Source organism: Sabethes cyaneus, chromosome 2 (genome assembly GCF_943734655.1).
Source record: "Sabethes cyaneus chromosome 2, idSabCyanKW18_F2, whole genome shotgun sequence".
Taxonomy (NCBI): Eukaryota; Metazoa; Arthropoda; class Insecta; order Diptera; family Culicidae; genus Sabethes; species Sabethes cyaneus.
Genome location: NC_071354.1, coordinates 106,891,284 through 106,911,461, shown reverse-complemented (window position 1 = coordinate 106,911,461; position 20,178 = coordinate 106,891,284). Strand labels below are relative to the sequence as shown.

Genomic DNA, 20,178 nt, shown 5'->3' with positions numbered 1-20,178 from the left:
TTTATCTATCCAACGACATATTAACTGTTATGTTTCGTTCAGTAGTATAGTAGCTATTAGCGTTTGAAATATTTCATTCAAACGTTACACTTCTATTTCTCGTTTTTACAAAGTGCTACCCAGTCCCAGTATAGTAAACAAAGACGTAGTCCTACGTCAATATTAATCCATTAATGCAGTTGAATCATGATTCTTACATTTAGTATATTCAGTTGAGTTTGGCTGCCCGTGAACGCAACTGCATCATATGGTTAGGCATGTCACAACGGCAACAGTGCGAAAAATGTTATTTAGATAGGGCAACATTTGAATTCCCATACATTTGCTTCTTGACGCGTACCAACAGGAAAGTCCCATTATAAACAAAGGCAATTCTCCGCTAAGATTCAAAATATAACGACTTTTGATTGTCTTGACGCCTGTGAGTCTATAGTTGCTGTACGCGCACCGGTTATTTTGTTTCCACGTTTACTGCTGTAGCTACCGAGAGGACCGGGAGCAAAACCGAAAGTTGCTCATTTAAAGAGCGCATTAAGAAATTTTTCTGCACGTCAGTTTTTCTCATCGTGTTTAGTCTGTTTCCCATTGTGTGGATTTACTTCTCATTACTGAAAGCAGTTCTGCTCATTGTGTTGAACAAAAAAAGTTGCACTTTTTGCACAATGAGTGAGGAAATAACAAGCCTGGCTCATATAGTGCACTTACACCCCTTTCCTTCCAAGTGAAAACCAACTTTTATTTTGCAGGTTTTTTTCAAGTTTCTAAAAAAGTAACTAAACGGTAAAATTTTGACGTGAGTTTTCTAGCATGCATAAAACCATGCTCAAAGTATCGTTTCCTACCATTATCTCAATTTTGTCACTTACACCCCTTTCCTTCTAGCCCCCTCAATTATGAGCATTTTTCAAAATTATCATATAAAGTGGGCCAAAGGTTCTCAGAATTTCATGAAATTTTGCATGCGAGCATAGTTTATGAACTTTTTAATGAAAATTAATTCAAATTCGCAAATTTTATTTATTAGAAAAATTCAGATCAAATTTTCCAGTTTTCTCGGACATCACTTGTTTCAAAAGTTGATAACTCTTGAACAATTTGTTTTATGAAATTGCAAAAAAATTCTCAGCCGCTTAGCAAAAATACCAGTTAGAGAAAGGTTATCTCAAAATTTTTCTTGGTGGTGGAAAACTCCTGTAGAAAAACAAAATCGCTGCAGTAAAGTTTTTGACAATAACAGATAATGAATTATCAAATAAGCAAAAAATATTTCAAAATTTCCTAAGACTTAGAACATGGGCTTTCCAACATTTCCTTAGAACTTTGCACCGTTATAGAAAATTATGTGGAAAACTTGTTCCAACTAATATTTTTCCTGGATTACTGAGAAAATTTTATTGCATTTCATAAAAAAATTGTTCTATAATGCTTGGTTTAAAAGCTTTAAAATTTCGATATAAGGTCATTACAAATATTTTTTAAAGTTTTTGTCCTTCGATACTGGGCGACTGAAAGGGGAGGGGAGGCGAAAAAAAAACAAAGAGATTTTTATAATCACGCAAAATAAATTAAGATTTTTAGTTAAAAATTTAGAATTTCGACTTGAAATTTAATCGTGAATCTCGAATCTATTCTTGCTTTTAATTATTTATACGTTATTATTTTCCATGCAAAAACCTTCCAAAATAGATTGAAAATCGAAAGAATTTTTTTTTTGCCGATTTTTGAAAATTACATTATTTGTACTTCTACTTTTGTGTCGTGCTAGAAGCGTCAACACTCCGTAAACTCTTTTTTCGGTTTCTTAAGGCTGTGAAACCCACAAATAACAGATTTTATACAAAAAAATTTTTACTCAAGTTTAACTATTTTTTTTGCCCCCCGATTTTTAGAGCAAATTTTGAAGGGCGGGTGGACAAAAACAATTTGCAATGGCCTAAGCGATGTTCGAAAAAATTCGTTCGGAAAATTTGTAGTGGAGTTTTCTGGGAAATAGGATAATATATTGTTTTCATTAAAAAGTACATTATCTACGCTCGTTAGCAAAATTTCATGAAAATCTGATACTCTTCCGCCCAAAGGTACACGATAATTTTGAAAAATCCGTTGAAACGCGCATAAGCGTGAAAATCGGTTACCTATGGCATTACCGAGAAGATGAAGTGCCATACTTACATAACTTTTAATATGAATTCTTTGAAATTAAATTTTAAGGGATCGAAAGGTACGAGCCGATGCTGTGAAGCGTTCGATTTCAAGACCCACATGTATTTGCTAATTTTCCAAAATTAAATCGATTGACTGGACTTGTTTGGTAGCCTTAAGCAGAAAGTGGATTATTGCTAGCGAAATAGGGTTTATCATAACTTCTACCCAAACAAAGTATATGGTGACTGGTAGAGAGCGTGGTAGTCCTTCGGGTGTAGGAACTGCGGTGGTGATAGCTGGAGATACTTTTGAAGTGGTCAACGAATTTGTTTACCTTGGTACGTTAGTGACATGTGACAACGAGCCGATTGAGCCGTGAAGTAAAAAGGCGGATAGCGGCTGCCAACAGAGTTTTCTACGGATTACGTAGCCAGCTGAGGTCCAGTAACCTACAACTCCGTACAAAACTAGCGCTTTATAAGACGTAAATTCTCCCGGTGGCACTGTACGGCAACGAAGCGTGCACGTTGAAAGAGAGTGATCGACAAGCTCTTGGCGTTTTTGAGCGTAAGATCCTGCGATCAATTCTTGGCGGCGTATTAGACGAGGAAGTGTTGCACAAACGCATGAATCACGAAATATACCATGTATACAAAGATGCGGATATTGTGAAGCGATTAAAACACGGAAGGCTTCAATGAGTGGGCCTCGTAGCAAGGATGCCGGATGAGAAACCAGCGAAAGCAATATTTAGCAGAGAACCCGTTAGAGGCCGACGGTCTCGAGGCAGACCCCGTACCCGTTGGATGAGCGTCGTTGACGAGGATGCTAGAGCAGCGGGTGTTAGGGGCGACTGGAGAGAGACAGGCCAAGATCCGGCATGGATTCGATAAACGGATTGTCGCCGAAGTAAAGTAAAGCAAAGTAAAACCTAGCTGCTAACTAGGTACCGTTCTGATTCAAACTGCGAACACCTGAGCCATGCTGAAACTTTCTTCAAAGTAAAATGTTCGAAACTTTTGTTAATGCTATCAGAGATGAGGTCCTAGACCTCACTCTGTGAAGCACTTCTATAGCTGAGAAGGTCAAAAACTGGCATGTATCTGACGAACCAAGTTTATCAGACCACAGGCACATCGTTTTTGATATTGAGGCGAAATCTCTCAGGAGAGAACAATACGGAAATCCGAAGAAAACCAACTGGAGTTCATTCAGAGAATATCTGGGAAACCCTCGGAATTCCTGTCATATTAATATACGCACACCAGCTGAGCTGGACACTGCAGCCAATGACCTACAAAGTAGGATTATTGATGCTTATACTGCAAACTGTCCGTTAATCATAGTCTACCATGACGTGCCCTGGGGGAATGAATCGCTCAGCAACCTTCTTCGGGAGGCTAGGCGTTTATTCAACAGGGCTAAGATCACGTCTAATTGGGAGGCCTACAGGGCATCTCTCATAAAATACAACGCAGAGCTTCGCAAAGCCAAAAGAAAGTCCAGAGTCAAGTTTTGCGAAAGCATCCAGACTCTGCCTGTGGCGGTGCGACTCCAAAAAGCGTTAGCCAAAGACCATAATAATGGCCTAGGGCAATTGTAAAAAGAAGATGGTAGTCTCACTGTTACTACTAGGGAAACGTTGGAGATTCTTATGAACACGCATTTCCCTGGTTCGACAGTGCGATAGTTTCCACTGCGGTCAGTTTTACTGTCAAAAGTGTACCGGACTTTTCCGGACTTTCAACGGAATTCCTGGTCCGGTCCGGTTCCGGAACGCTTCGTTCCGGTTCCGGTCCGATAAAACATCGGACTCTAAAATTTCGTTCCGATCGGACTTCGGACCGGACATCGGACCGGACTTTCCGGACTTTACCCGGTCCGATGTCGATCACTAGTTTATATATGACGGGAAAAAATAATCCCACTGCAATTCGGAATATCTCCGTCAAAAACGGTACCGAGTTTCATTAATATATTGTTTGATTGATTTTTGTCTCAATCTAATTCGGTTCTTATAAAATATGATGAATTGAAATGGAACAAAATTTAAAATAAGTGGAGCCAAAAGTCTTATTGCAAGCATCTCAATTTTCGACGTCGGAAACTTAAAGGTTAAGTACAATAGTCACCTGTGACTTGCAGCAGGAACCAGAAAGCTTAGTTGGTGAAAAAAGTTGATCAAGACTTACAAGATAATTGCTTTAACTTTGCACATAGTGGATAATTTAGAGTTGTAAACTCGTTGAACTGTAAAAAACCTGCTTATCACTAAAGAATGTAACATTATGATAACACTTTATTTTTTCGCCCCTTCACATTTCGAAAATTTTTGAAGGGGGGGGGGGGGGCGACATAAACTTTTTTTCAAATTTGTATAAGCCTTGATAGAAAATAATATCTGCGAACAAGGGCTCTAACAACATTCAATTGTTACAAATCAATGAAGAAATGAAGCTTTAGTTTCAAGCATGGCTCCGCTTCAAAACAAGCTTCAATCTTCAATCGCCGGCGAAGCAGGTTCCACTACATCGTGACGATAGCTTTTAGAGTTCATTGTACTTTTCTATCTTTAGTAAAAAGCTAGAAACTTTGATTGCAAATGAACTGAAATTGATGTGTAAATTGATCCTTCGATGTAACACGTGGTCTATCTAGTTAACCCTCTAACGGGCAACATCGTAAAAACGATGCGATCAAGCTAAAGACTGTTTTATCATGAAAGTACACTCAAAAGAACCTTAAGTTCTGATTTTCATGCAAAAATAATTATCTGGTGGAGCGCCAGGTTAGAAAAAGTCCAATTTCTCTTTTTCGTTGTTCATGTCTAACGCTCTACTCAGGTATTTTTTTAATTCAAATACATTGCAAAATTGATATAAAGCATGAAATTTCCTCATAGAAAAATTTTAAGGTCAATCATTGCGTTCTAGATGTGCTTTTTCATCAAAAGTAAAAAAGGAAATATACGTGCATTAATTATTTTCGAAATTTTTCGGAATTTTTGTTTTTGAAAAATGATAACTTTTGAATGCATAGTCAGAATCTTGTGATATTAATATCAAAATGTCAAGAAATCTGTTCTGAACACATTTTGCATATTGTCAATTTAAAACAAATTTTGTATGCGGCTCTGGAGCTCCAAAAGCGAAGGCCGTCTACAGACGGCCTTACCCGTTAGAGGGTTAACATTGACAAATTGTGCCTGACTTTCAAGCGCCGTCAGCTGGAACAATAAGTTCAAAAATCGAAATAAATCAATGAGTGATGAATGCCTGAGAAACATATTTTTGCTCCCTTTTGATGAAAATGCAATTTTTTTCGACGGATGTCACATTTGCCTAGATCCCCTCCCCCCCTTTGTCACAACCTATCACAAAATTGATACCCCTCCCCCCATAAGCAATGGACGTTATTATTGAATGATCCCCTATCGCAAATCATCCCATCCTCTGATCTGATAGTGATGATGGATTCAGGTGACTCGCGTTCCGATAAATAGGTCTGCCAGTTTCATTGGATTTTAGAGTAACATCTGATCCATCGCGTCCGATTACGATCAGTTCTTCTGGACTGAAATTTGAAACTAGTTTGTTTTCTTTTGTTGCGCGCTTGGCTAGTACTATTTCCCATTTTTCAAAATCAATTGGTTTCGCATGACGACCATGATTAGAGTACTCGGCTCCCTTTAGCTTGTGTTCCCAATCTTTATCTTACTCTTCGTTCATTTTTACTCCGATATGTGGTAAAGTCGACGTAAAAATCTGTCAAACATCAACCCTGAAGGTGCTACCCCAGTAGTTAATGAGGTGTTGAATTCTACATTCGCAGATCCCATTTCCAGTAGCTGCAGCCGTTTTTTAATCGATCTGTTCGCCCTTTTCACCTTGCCGCACCATGGCGCAAAGGTGGCCAAAAGTCAAAAATCCAATTTCAAGTTTTTGCCATTATTATATTTTTATCATTTTCTAGAATAGTTTAGGAGGTTAACCTGAAAATTTTAGCCAGTTTGAAGCTAAAATGAATTTTGACAAATGTCTTTATATTTTTTAACCGATTTTTTACACTTGCGACAAAGTCGCGAAATTTCACCTACCCCGGGCAGTTGCCAAAGAGGGATTAGGCTCGGTGGATCTGCACATTTTTTTACATAGCATTATCCTCTGGGGTATATCTGTCGTCTTGACCGAGGAACTGACGTACAATTGCACAGGTGCTAAGTATCGCTAATTTCTGCAACGCAGCCAGCTCACGATCTAACCTCAGCACCTTTAGGTCTTCCAGCAATACTTTTGGAACCACTCCGGTTGCGGAAAGCACTATTGGAACTATTCCTGGGACCTCTTCTAATCTCCACAACTCACAATTTTGTGACTGTGTGTTGACTCCAAATTACGACTCAGTGGAATGGCGACGTCAATGATGGATACTATTTGTCTACCCTTGTCGTAAACCATAATGTCCGGCCGGTTGTGGTGAATAAAAAGGTCCGTCAGAACGGTGCGGTCCTAATACAGCTTGAAACGGTCGTTTTTACCTTTGTTATATTATAACAAAGGTTTAGGAATTGGTCGAAAAACACGAAATTGATCCGAGGCCCGGAGGGCCGAGCCACATATACCAATCGACAGGGTTCGACGAACTGAGCAATGTCTGTGTGTGTGTGTGTGTATGTGTGTATGTATGTGCGGAGCGCAACTTTTCTATCGCCTGTTTCTCGGAGATGGCTGAACCGATTTGTTCGCTATTACTTTTGTTTGAAAGGTATTATTGCCTAGTATATCACTATTGAATTGTTTCGAGGTCCGACATTTCGTTTAAAAGTTATAAGTAAAAAAGTAAAAATTACGTGACACGATTTTCTCCGTACCCAAATGACCGATTTCAACGATCTTGGTATCGAATGAAAGCTCTTGTTAACACTAAACAAACAATCAGTTTAAAAGTTATGCTTAAAAAACCTGTTTTGACAAGGTAATAATTATCGCCTGTTTCTTAGAAATGACTAAAGCGATTTAGACGCTATTAGTCTCATTTGACAGGTAACATAACCTAATAGATCACTATTGATTTGTTTTTTGATTGGACGTTTAATTTGAGAGTTATGATCAATTGAATACAACACATTAAAATTTACAATAATTTATAACGATTTCATCTAAGATGATTTATCTAGTTTGAATTATTTTGGCATCAAATTAGAGATTTTAATGCTACAAATATATCTGCAAAATTTCAGAAGAATCGGTTTTGCCGATCAAAAGATATTAACCCTCCAACACTCGCGCCGACTTTTGTAATTCGGTTACTCGTGCGCACAATGGTCCAAAGCCAAAAAGACATGCGCATTAGAATTTTGACTGGGAAAACTTGGTTTTAGGTGTATGGAACCTTCGGAAGAATTTCTTGAAATTGAAAGTTCTATCGTCTGGTGCAATTTAAATTTTGATTAATCCCCCTATAAGTGAAATAAAAAAATTATTTTTCTTCAGTTTCAATATAACACATTGATGTGTTCTGCAAAGTTTTAGAACATATTATTACAAGAAATTTTGTTGAATACAGTAACCTTCTATCTATTAAGCGAAGAGAGAAAAATCTTATTCATTGTATATGAATTTGTAAGATCAGTTTTTTCTATTTTAGCTCTTTTTGTAATTGTTGCATTCCTTTTTCATGTATTACAAAATTGTATAAATAGTAAAAATACACAACTTTGATTAATATAGTATACCTCTATGTTTGTTTGTTTAGGTACTGTAGAACTTTGATTAAAAAAAGCCTTAATGTTGACCCCGAATGACTCGACTACCAACAGATACATTTTAAACATTTTATATTTGCTAATTATGCTGCTGCATACAGACACCATTTTTACATATGAAGAAACGAGAGAAACTTCCAGGGCCAATCGCGGTACAACTCACATGCTGATTGCTTCGTTTCTGTGATGTCAGTTTATGCTGATCTATTTGCCCAACAATTTAAAGTATTAATGCATAATTATGACATTTTGCTCATAACAAGGTAATTGAAGAACATACGTTAGTTAAGCAGAGATTTGTAACTTTATAACAATATGGCATTCAAAAACCTACACGTGTTGTACAAAATGCAACAGCGTGAGTAATCGAAGGTTAATAGATATTGATGAAATTTATTCAAGAAAACTTTATTGATGTCAATCAAAAATAATGGCGTTACAGAAATTTATGCGTAGTTCAAAAACCTATGAACTAGACTTTTACTACGCAATGTATATGTTAAAGAATAATATTTCCTCTTATAACTTGCTTTTACTTGCACTTACTCAAATTAGAAACAACCAGCTTACCCTTACTCAGTAATTTCATGAAAAAAGGATCCATCAAAATTTATAGGTGCTGCTATTTTGTTCAAATTTTGTAAACTTATTAAATTTCCAAAAATTTAATGAAAACCAACGCACCACGCAACGATAACCGAAGACGTGTCGATTTCTATCTCAAATAGCAAGTAAGACCGTATAACAAAGGTTCCTTTCACCACTAGGTGGATTAAATCGGGTTTTAAGAAGAGATCTGGGGTGACATTGCGCATCTCGTTTCGAGTGATTTTGGTTCGTTTCGACCACGTTAAACAAATGGGCGTCTCGAACCAAAATCACTCGAAACGAGAATCGCAATGTCACCCCTGGTTTGCAGCGGAATTTTTTTATTTTATTTTATTTTTTTTACGAGTAGGGAAATCTGCTGTGCACCTTAGAAGATACGGTACTATCAGACACCTAAGAAAACAACTCCGGGTGTGGGGTTCGGTATCCCGATCCCCTAATGGGACGTGAGGATCCAGAACACTAAAACCCTACTCGAGTCTCCAGCCCCAATCCTTGCTAAAACCACCTTATCGGTATTACTTCAGGGAGGGGCTATTGTGCATAACGCACTCTCTTAGATAACTACTGGACTGTGGTAGTTAGGCTGTTTATTCGCCGTTGATCGGTTATCCAGCGGTTTTGTAGCTCAAGTACAATCTGGGCTGCAGCCGCATTGACCGCTACCCAAACGTCCGAGCTGGAACACATCTTTTGGACTAAGTTATCCGGAGTAGTGTCCTGTCCGCTCAGAACCATCATGCCATCATGTTGCTTCTCGCGCCCGCGAATCGAGGGCATATGAGAAAGCATGTTTTGCAGTTTCCTTAACATCCATGCATTCAGGACACACGGGGGACTCCGCATGCCCAAACTTGTGCAGATACTGTCTAAAACAACCATGCCCTGACAGAATCTGTGTCAGGTGGAAGTTGACTTCGCCGTGGCGCCTGTTGACCCACCCGGATAGTTCCGGGATAAGTCGATGTGTCCACCGGCCTTTTGTGGAATCAGACCATGCCCGCTGCCATGTGTTCATCGAGGCCGATCTTGTGGTACTCCGTATGCCTCAAGTTCCACGTTGGTGGTAGCACTCTACGTCATCGCTGATGATGACGCCAATAGGCATCATACCCGCTAAGACGCAGATTGCGTCTTGTGAAACTGTGCGATACGCACTCGTCACTCTCAAGCACATGAGACGATAGTTAACGAGTGACAACTAAAATTTTAGAATTTTTTTTTCGCGAGCTGTCAAAAAAAGACTAAGATACATGAAGAAGATCTGATTTACCGAAATAAAAGATACATTGTCCATTGTTGAAAAAAAATAGTATACATTTGAATACGGTCCGTAATCGGCTGTTCGGCGAAGCTTCCGTTTGATGTTAGAACAGGAGCGTTGTACGGCCGTCATGTCAACTTTGCGAATGCATCTCTTGATATTACCAATCAACTATTTGCAATTCGTGGCTCTCCAGTTATTTTTGTACACCAAGGAAATCAAAATCTCGAAGAAATCTTTGATTGGGCACACTGAGACATTTGTCGGGCCGTGGTTTTTGGGTACAAATGGCATCGAATGGGTATTCAGGAAAGATTGTGCTTTTTGGCGTAATGCGATGATGCTCTATCCAGCCAAAACACGCATTGTACATCTGCAAGATGTTTTTGTAGAAACAAGATCAAAATTTTCTTAAAACATTCGTCTGGTGCACATCTTAATTGATAGCCAAACCATAGGGCTTGTTGTTGAAGGCACGAGAAAGAAAATGATGTCCTTCTGCATCCATAATTTTGTCTGGTCTTCCACTATTTTGCTTGCGAATAGCTGTTGGGCATCTTAGCCTATGGTAAACAGTCGAAGCTGCAACATATTCACTTATTAAATGTTGTACCGTATACATTTTGCCGAGATTTCTGTGGCAGTTCGTAGAAGTGTGCAACGCGCTCGTGGAATGCTTCTTGTTTTGAAGCCATTTTAAAAAAAAACTTGGCAAGCATAAACAAAACAAAAAATACTGACAGAAAGAGGAGAGAAAGAGCTAACCTATACACACTCTCATTTCTCCCTGAGTTCGTTTGTTGAGTATAGGTGCCTCGAAAAAATTCCAAAATTTTAGTTGTCACCCGTTACTTTCCAGCTTACCTAGGTAGCTTCTGGTTCCTAACGCCGATGACCACACCGGCCCGCCATACCTAAGTATGTTAAGGTGTAGCTGCGTCATCACAAATCTGCAAAGCTATAAAATGATGGCTTTCCCAAAACGTCAACTAAATGCATCAAAATTAAACCAGAACATACATATTTATTTTTCCCATCTTCCACTCACCTCCACTACCTCTCATTTTTTAACTTTCCTGTCACCTAACTACTCGACTCTATTTTCTATCACTGAACATTTTCTTCGGCGTCATGGCACTCTTCCCACTTTCTTATAGACTATTCTTACTTGCTCTTCACTCTGCCATCTCTTATCCGCCGCCACTTAGCATAACTCGCTGACGTATGCAATGGTCGTCACCATGCAACGTCGCCAAGCCAAATCTTCCACGAGTCGCCGTGCACCAATCGGCTGTTGAAGAAGTCCAATGTCGCCCCGGTCTAGTGCCGCACCGAATCAATATCGCACAGCGCTGTCTCGACACAACCTTGCGTCGGTTATGTGGTAGTTGAGAAAATGTCCGACCGATGATCTTGACCATCGACTCTCCAGCACCTTGCCGGCAGTATCGAGCAGACTTATCGGCCTATATGACAATGGGACACCCGGAGGTTTTCCCGGTTTCGGCAATAGGACCAGGTTCTGTCGCTTCCATCTGTCCGGAAAGTGACCATTTTTCAAGCATGTACTCATTACTGCCCCGAATAATTCAGAAGCCTCCAAAATAGCCGCTTTAATGGCTAAATTCGGGATTCCGTCTGGTCCCGGTGCTTTGCTCACCTTTAAGGATTTAGCGATCTCAATAAGTTCCTCGTTCGTGACCGTCGCTTCCTTTCGGCCTCTAAACCGCTGTCCACGTTACTTTGGATGTTCGGCATGGAGGCCGACCTTACGCTATGGTCTGAGATACTGGAACGTCGGCCGTGGGACCACGCAGCGGCCCGAGGCCACGGCCTTGGTTCGTGGCGAGGAAAGAGGCCCTCGATGATTCGCTCCGGCATCTCTGGTGATCGCTCTGCGGGCGCCATCACGCCCTTGGCTCGTATTGGCACATAACCTTTCAAAGCAGGCTCGTTTACTAGCTTTTATCTCACTTTTAAGCCCTGCGCGTGCAGCAACAAGTGCTACTCGACATTCAGCCCTGCCTTCGTCCGAACGAGCTCTTTGCATAATTCGCCTCGCACGAAGGCACGCTCCGCGGAGTTGCGCAATTTCATCTGTCCACCAGTAAGCCGGCAACTTCCCATACCTAGGTCGATCTTTCCTAGGCATGGTGGCGTCACACGCTCGCGACAGTACCTCAACCAAATGATCAGCGTTCGGATCGAGCATACTGCGATCACCCCACTCTCTCCGGATCACTTCCACAAACACTTCGGGATCGAAGTATGATGTCTTCCATCCACGGGTGGTTGGAGTGTCGGCTCTACCCGCCACTTGCCGCGGGTCCGACACCATAGCGGACTGCCTGATGGTCACTGTGAATGTAGCCACTGTCTACCCTCCAGTCCCCTATCAGACCAGGACTGCCGAATGTCAGGTCGATGATAGACTCCGCACCATTCCTACTGAAGGTACTTATGGTGCCGATGTTGACCAGATCTATTTTGAGCTTTGCTAGAGCCTCAAGCAGAATCCGACCCCTATGGTTCATGCGACGACTTACCCACTCTACCGCCCAAGCGTTAAAGTCGCCCGCCACAACCACCGGCCTTAGACCAGTCAGCACAACTGACACACGGTCCACCATCTGCGTAAACTGCTCGATATACCATCTCGGCAGAGCGTTGCAGCTGCAGTAGAACACTCCACCCACTTTGGCCACCGCAAATCTCTCGTCTGCGGTTGACACAACCTCTTGAACCGGGAACCTCCATGTCGCCCATATAGCCGCCGTCCCGGACCTTTCCGAGACCCAGTTGCCGTTTCCGGCAGGGACGCGATATGGGTCCGAGATGATGGCAATGTCCGTTGCCGACTCGGAAACTGCTTGGTGTAGCAGCTGCTGAGCCGTGCTGCAGTGGTTCAGGTTGAGTTGTGTCACTTGCACTATGATCATGGCTTGGTCGCCGGCACACCAGCCGGGCACCTTGGACCTCCCATTACGTGCTTTGCGCCCCGTTTACCGGTACAGACCAAGCACTTAGGCAGCTCCGCGCAGTCTCTTGCTTTATGGCCAGCACTACCACATCTCCTGCACAATTGACTCCTATTTGGCCCCTTGTAGTTCCTGACCTTATGCTCGTGCTCGAAGCACCGGAAGCAAGCTTCCGACTGCTTGAGCACGCTCAGTGGGCATACCGACCACCCCCCTTTTAGCCAAGCAGCTTTCAGGGCTTCGTTTCCGTTCGCCAGCGGGAGTCGTATGGTGGCTACCTGGTTTCCGACAGGTCTCCTACGCAGACGAACCGCCTTGGTTGCCACCACAACTCCACTTTGCTCTTTGAGAGCCTGTACGACCTCGCACACATCGGTGATCTCATCCAGGTTTTTAAGCTGGAGAGTCATTTCTGGTGTGAGAGTACGTACCTGCGCTCCTTCCCCGAGCACTGCTTCCGCAACTGACTTGTATGCGGAACTCTTCTTGGTGGCGTCCTTCTTTAACTCGAGGATTATTTCGACAGTGCGTGAGTGGCGGATGCTCCGCACGTCCTGGGTGCGGACCCTGAGTAGGGCTTGACAAATGTCTGAAGTTGAACATGTTGAAGAATGATATTTTGTTCTTCCATACAAAATGTATAGGAAACTCAACACCAATATTCACTGATCAAGAAAGTGTGGTGGGAAATGTCAGAAAACGATCAAGTTAACACTAGATATACCAAACCAGTCATTTTGACTGGTCGTGCAATTTGAACTCAAAATTCTTGCAACATATTACATTTGCTTTCAGAAATAATGTCATGACTTTGGTAGCTATGAGTAAAGAGAACGTTTTATATACCTTATGTTACTTTATACAGATTAAAAACAAATATATTTTTATGTTATTGACATTTATTCCGGTACCAGTCAGAAAGACCAAACAACTCGTATATCTAGTGTTAAATGCACCTTATAGGAAATTTTCTCTACTTTTCGAAAAACTAGGTTGCTTTCTACGCTTTGCTGCGCTAAGGAAGAAATATTGATTTTTTGGAGGGTACCTATATTAGAAGTGATTAGAAGTGATTGAAGGAATGATTTTCTCTTCCATAGGAGGAATGAAATCTGTATGAAAAGAGTCTTTCCAACAAAAACTTAAAAAGGTTAGTGTTATGCATCAATTGACTTCTCCGATAAACCGATTATTTTGTGAATTCATACATGATGTATGTGTGTATATGTGTGATGATTATATATACATACTAGCTGACCCGACAAACTTCGTATTGCCACAAATTAATCTGTGTTGTACATAAATCATGAATCTCCGATGATCTTTGTCACAATCTCGAGTTTTGCAAGTTTCTGAGGAGTTCAACCTTAGATGATTTATTTTGGCAGTTACGTAACTATGAAAGCATCCCAGGTAACCAATAAGCATCACAAATGCTATTCAAATATAGGCCAATAAGCATTTAAGTCGCCTTAAATGCTACTTAAATGCTATTTTGGCAAAATATACGGCTACTTTACTTCCTTATAGTGCTGACAATGCTAATTTACAGCTAATTACCGACACGAAGAATTTGAATACAATTTTGGATGCCAATTTACAACACCTATGCAGTCAAAAAGCTAACATACAATAACGTGCAGTATAAAATGCCAGATACGCTGATTTGCTGTTTACGTTAAAGCTTATTAGTTACCTGGAATGGGTAGTTTAATATACAAATTTGCAATTTTTCCTCACAGTAAAGTAGAAAACAACTCCACTGTCCCCTCATTGCAAAGCCAGAAAGCGGATAGTAATATTCGCCATGATTGTACAACATTACGCCGAATATCATTTTGCGAAAAACCTTAAGCGGAATGTACCATTTCACGGAAAAATTCTTTTTCGAAAGTACCATTTCGCGATCCTCTTCTTATTCGCTGTCGCTCGTTCCAAGAAACCCAGGCAGACCTAGGAAAATAAATAAACCTAGACAGTAGTGATTTCTGCGGGGAGTTGCCTCCACACAGTGGGCGGCGCTTCCGACGGCGGGTCGCCGGCAACACTCGCGGCCGTCTCGTCCTGAATGATCTAGTGTTACTACACTCAAGTACTTTTTTACACGGTTCGTTTTTTCGAATATTGAGAACGGGGCTATTTAGGGACCATTCATTTATTTCTCAATACGTTTGGGAGAGGCCCGACATTCGTCACGTATTTTGTAAATGGTCCCTACTAAATTGCACCGTTCTTGAATAATCGAAAAAAACAAACCGTGTAAAAAAAAGACTCGAGTGTACAGATAGTTTTTGTGGTCTTGTTATTGATTAATGTTTTATGGAAGAGTCTCGAATTTCTCGAGTTCGATTAGTTTTTGAGTTTCGCAAAAATTTCTGTTTTATTTGTATGAGAGTCCATATTCCCCTACCACAGGGGTGAGACGTCTCTAACTATCATAAAATAAATTCAAGACTCCAAAATCTCCTACATGCTAAATTAGGTTCCATTGGCTTGATTAGTACTCAAATTATAAGGAAATTTGTATTTCATTTGTATGTTAGCCCCCCCTCTTAAAAGGGGAAGGTGTCATAATTCACCATAGAAAAAAATTCTGCCATCTAAAACTCCCACATGCCAAATTTGGTTCCATCTGCTTGATTAGTTCTCGAGATAAGAGGAAATTTGCATTTCATTTGTATGGAAGCCCACCCTCTTAAAGGGGAGATGGGTCATAACTCGCTTTCTAAAGAGGAGAGGGGTCTCAATTCACCATAGAAAAAAACTTGCCTCCAAAAACACCCACATGCCAAATATGGTTTCATTTGCTTGATTAGTTCTCGAATTATCAGGAAATTTGTATTTCATTTGTGTAGAAGCCCCCTCTTAAAGTGGGGAGAGGTCCCAATTCATCATAGAAAAAATTCTTGCCTCCAAAAACACCTACATGCCAAATTTGGTTCCATTTGCTTGATTAGTTCTCGAGTTATGAGGAAATTTGTTTTTCATTTGTATAGGAGCCCTCCTAAAGTGGGGAGGGGTCCTAATTCACCAAAATATTTTTGCCTCCAAAAACCTCCACATGCCAAATGAAGACTGGGAACACTGTCTAAAGAAGAAAGTGCATTTCAGATTCGCGCAAATTAATTATTGAAAACTTGCGTTATTAGCACGTAATAAATCGGTGTAATACTTTAGAATTGTGAAATATATAATGCCGCGGGTGAATATTATGAAATCTGTCAGTGAGCACCAGTAATTTGATCACAACGAGCAAAATATGTTTACGTTGCCTTCGCTGCTGTGCCGGGGGGGGGGGGGGGGGGGGGGACAGAAGAAAATGAAACGAATAGTGCAGAAAAATGACAAGATGTGCGGCCGAAAATATTAGTGGTTGATGCAGGGAAACGAGACGGAAAGATGGTGAACAACGGCAATCGGGCGAAGTTTGGTTTCTGTTTACTTGCTCTTTCATTCTTACTTTGAGCTAAAGATGACAATACAGCCGCAATGCAGTACGGTAAAGTGTTGCTATGTGACCTGGAGAATATTTCATTCGACAGACGAAGATAAGTATTCTGTTTTCACTTGTGTATTGCCACCGCGACTCATTTTGGTACAAATCTTTCGCACCAACTATTGTCAATAGTTGTTGATATATTGTTTGTAACTTTGTTGGCAAATTATCGGTGGTAATACCACCATTACCATTCCCATAGATATCGATAAAATTAACTTAAATGTCAATATTTGTCGATATGTAGTGTGGTCGATATTTTTCGTCAAATTACGAGAATACTAGAGTAGCTAGCGCTAAAAGATGTGCAATGCACGAGTGAAAAAAAAAATATTGATATTATCGATCCTTTTAATTATTATTGTTCTCAATTTTAAATATATTACACTAAATACGCGCCAGAATAATGAAAATTATTCTGGAAGTGTGGATACATAAAAAGTATTCATGCGGGGCTTATTGTTTATGAAGGAGACCTCGGAATGTGCGTGTATATCCATGCATTCTAGAAATGGGTCGCTGGATGAACAATAGAGCTTTCACCTTCCGTCTCCAGGACTAAAATTATTTGCATTCATAACAGAAACAAACTTTCTAGCTAATAGATGCAAGTAATTTTTTTACATAAAAGCGCTGCCGGTCAGCGGGCGATGGATTGTATCACATACACACACACACACACACACACACACAAAAACCTCCACATGCCAAATTTGTTTCTATGTGCTTGATTAGTTCTCGAGTTATAAGGAAATTTGTATTTAATTTGCATAGAAGCCCCCCCTCTTAAAGTGGGGAGAGGTCCCAATTCATTATAGAAAAAATTCTTGCCTCCAAAAACACCTACATGCCAAATTTGGTTCCATTTGCTTGATTAGTTCTCGAGTTATGAGGAAATTTGTATTTCGTTTGTATAGGAGCCCCTCCTCCTAAAGTGGGGAGGGGTCCCAATTCATAGAAAAAATTTTTGTTTCCAAAAACACCCACATGCTAAATTTTGTTCTATTTGTTTGATTAGTTCTCGAGTTATGAAGAAATTTGTATTTCATTTGTACAGGAGCCCCTCCGCTTAAAGTGGGGAGGGGTCCTAATTCACCATAGAAAATTTTCTTGCCCTCGAAAACCTTCACATGCCAAATTTGGTTCCATTTGCTTGATTAATTCTCGAGTTATGTGGAAATTTGTATGGAAGCCCCCCCCCCCCCCCCTTTTAAATGGGAGAGGAGTGATAATTCCCCTTGTAAAGAGGGGAGGGGTCTTAATTTACCATAGAATAAATTCTTGTCACCGAAAACACCCACATGCCAAATTTTGTTCTATTTGCTTGATTAGTTCTCGAGTTATGCAGAAATTTGTGTTTCATTTGTATGGGAGCCCCCCCTCTTAGTGGCGGGAGGGGTCTCTAACCATCACTAAAACCTTTCCTGGCCCCAAAAACCTCTACATGCAAACATGCACATCACGCCGATTGGTTCAGTAGTTTTCGATTCTATAAGGAACATACGGATAGACAGACAGACAGACAGAAATCCTTTTATATAGGTCTAGATTGAGCAATTCAATGAAAAATTCCTATTTAAAAATGCTCCGGATTTGTTCAAATTTTTTGTAGTTGTTTTTTTTCGGAAAATTTTAGACTTTTTATTTGGCACTTAGGGTGTCTTTTAAGGGTGGTCCTAAAAATCATCATTTTTGACAAATTTTCTTTCTTTGAAAATTTGTAACTATTGAACTACTGAACTGATTTGAATCTATTTTTATATAACGAAGGTATTTTGCGATGGCGCTTCGAAGAACTAATGCTATAGTTTAAATAGCTTAGTGAATTTCGCAAAGCAAGGGCACTCAGATTTTTGATTCTTTTTTACTTTACTGATGATTGTTAATGGCTAGTGAAATAATAAGTCTGGTACCTTCCAGTCGGGATTCGAGCATGCAACCGATAGACATTGTAAATGTGCATAAAGCAAATCTCGAGGGGAGGAGGGAGATGAGAATAGTATTAAATATATAATCCAAAATTAATTTACATTTTTAATTGCATATGTATTGTCAAATAAAAAAAAGCGTTTTTCTTCAATTTTAAAATTTATTATTTTTTGAACCAAAATTACAAAATTGAAATTGGTGACTTATAATTCACTAAAGTTTTTGGCAATGTAGTTTTTTTATGCTTTGTGAACCACCCTAATGCATCATGATACAAGTGTTTTATGCTTTCAACGGCAAATACAAAATGTTCCATCTCAAAATAAAAACAACAATAAAAGAAGTAAAATCGAAATTATTTTTTAAATTTTGTGAACCATCCTAATATCCTAATAATACCTATCATTTTTTTTTATTTTTAATCCCAAATTTGAAATCAGTGACCCAAAATTAGTTAAAGACGTTATTTTCAAGCGATTTGAAGTAACGTTTGACTTTTGGCCAAGCTTTGTATGGAGGACCGCTATTGTAGGTCGTTTGCTTGCAGCAATCTCTTTACGTAGAACTAGTCCCGCAATTGTCCTGTACTCTAATAGCTGGTTGCGAAGTCTATCGTATAAAAATAGACAGTCGAGTTTCGATAACGGAATGTAGTCCAAATATTACATTGATTACTTTTTACTATTGCTATTACTTTTATTACTTTCTTGATTTTTTTTTTTGTTAGATTATAGTCACTTTAACCAGCTTGGGTCATTCGTGACTTCTGCGGGGTTGGGATTTTGAACCCAGGTTCTCGGCGTGAGAGGCGTGAATGCTAACCACTACGCCGGGACTGACCTCACTTTTTTGATTGTAATTGTTGCTTCGTCTTGAAATGTATGGGGTGCATTTTACAATTGGTATTTATTACATGGTACCTAATGTCTATTTTAGTCAAATAAAAGTGTAGAAAAATATCTTGCATAGCTTTCACTTATATTTTATCTTTTCTCTTCTTTCAAGGATATTGTCGAAAATATCAACAGTTTATGTGCGTTTGAGGACCGCATGGTACGAAAACAACTGACTCCAGATTCATCTCAAAAATTGTGTGTTAATTTATTAAATCATTTATAGTCGATTTTGATAACATTTTCATTTCAGGGAAACTTCTGGTTTTGAGTGGTTGTCTAAAGCTGCCTTGGAAAAACATTTGCTAGAAATTCTCTCCGATACTGAATATGAAAACTTTGTCCGTGCAATGACGCGTCTTTGTCAGCTTCCTTATTCATTCAGAGAGAAATCGTTTATAAATCAGTTTCGTAAACCTCTGCTAATAAAAGCTAATTCAGATGAAATTCCAAAGCCACAGTTTGATGAAAGTGGAAAAAGCTATATCACGATTTATGGTAAATATGACACGAAAACATTTTTTTGGTGAATGTCATTTTTAAATCTATTCGTAGAATGTAAGCGAAAATCGGCCCGAGCGGATGTTACAGCAATCGTTCCTGGAACAGGTTCTATAACAATCAATGGAAAGGATATCACATACTTTGAAGTAGTTCAGGCAAGGGAACAGGTAAGTGGTGAGAAGTTATTTAAAGTTTCACGCAGCAAAACGCATGTTTAAATTTTATACCATGAGGTGCCTCAATTACCGTCCGGTTTATTCTTGGCGCCTATTATTATGCAGTTGGTGCTAATTATATAATTTCATAAAAATTTATTAATATGTAAAAATAAAAATAAAAATGATTTAATAATGTATATTCTCGAAAACAATGTTTGAACATTGTTTTCCTCAATATCAATCTAGCTGTCGTGCCCGTAGCCTTCCATTTCAGCGGCACGTTGAAAACTTGACTTTATTCGGCAAGTATATCCAACAGACTGACCCTTCAATTAAGAAACTTGTTGATTTAGCTTTATTGTGGCTTATTTTAAGGGACAAAATGTTTTTTATAACCAAGTGGCGGAAATATATACATGGCGAAAACATATTCGTTAC

At 39.7% G+C, this 20,178-nt stretch overlaps 1 protein-coding gene across 1 annotated transcript in view; it reads left to right on the top strand.

Annotated features, from left to right (window-relative positions):
• Window positions 1-20,178, top strand: part of LOC128738573 (28S ribosomal protein S9, mitochondrial) — a 97,129-nt gene that overhangs the window by 20,758 nt on the left and 56,193 nt on the right. The window contains exons 4-6 of the mRNA XM_053833819.1: window positions 19,191-19,276; window positions 19,332-19,576; window positions 19,634-19,749. Of these exons, the coding sequence (XP_053689794.1) occupies window positions 19,191-19,276; window positions 19,332-19,576; window positions 19,634-19,749 (447 nt within the window). The remainder of the gene's footprint in view (window positions 1-19,190; window positions 19,277-19,331; window positions 19,577-19,633; window positions 19,750-20,178) is intronic.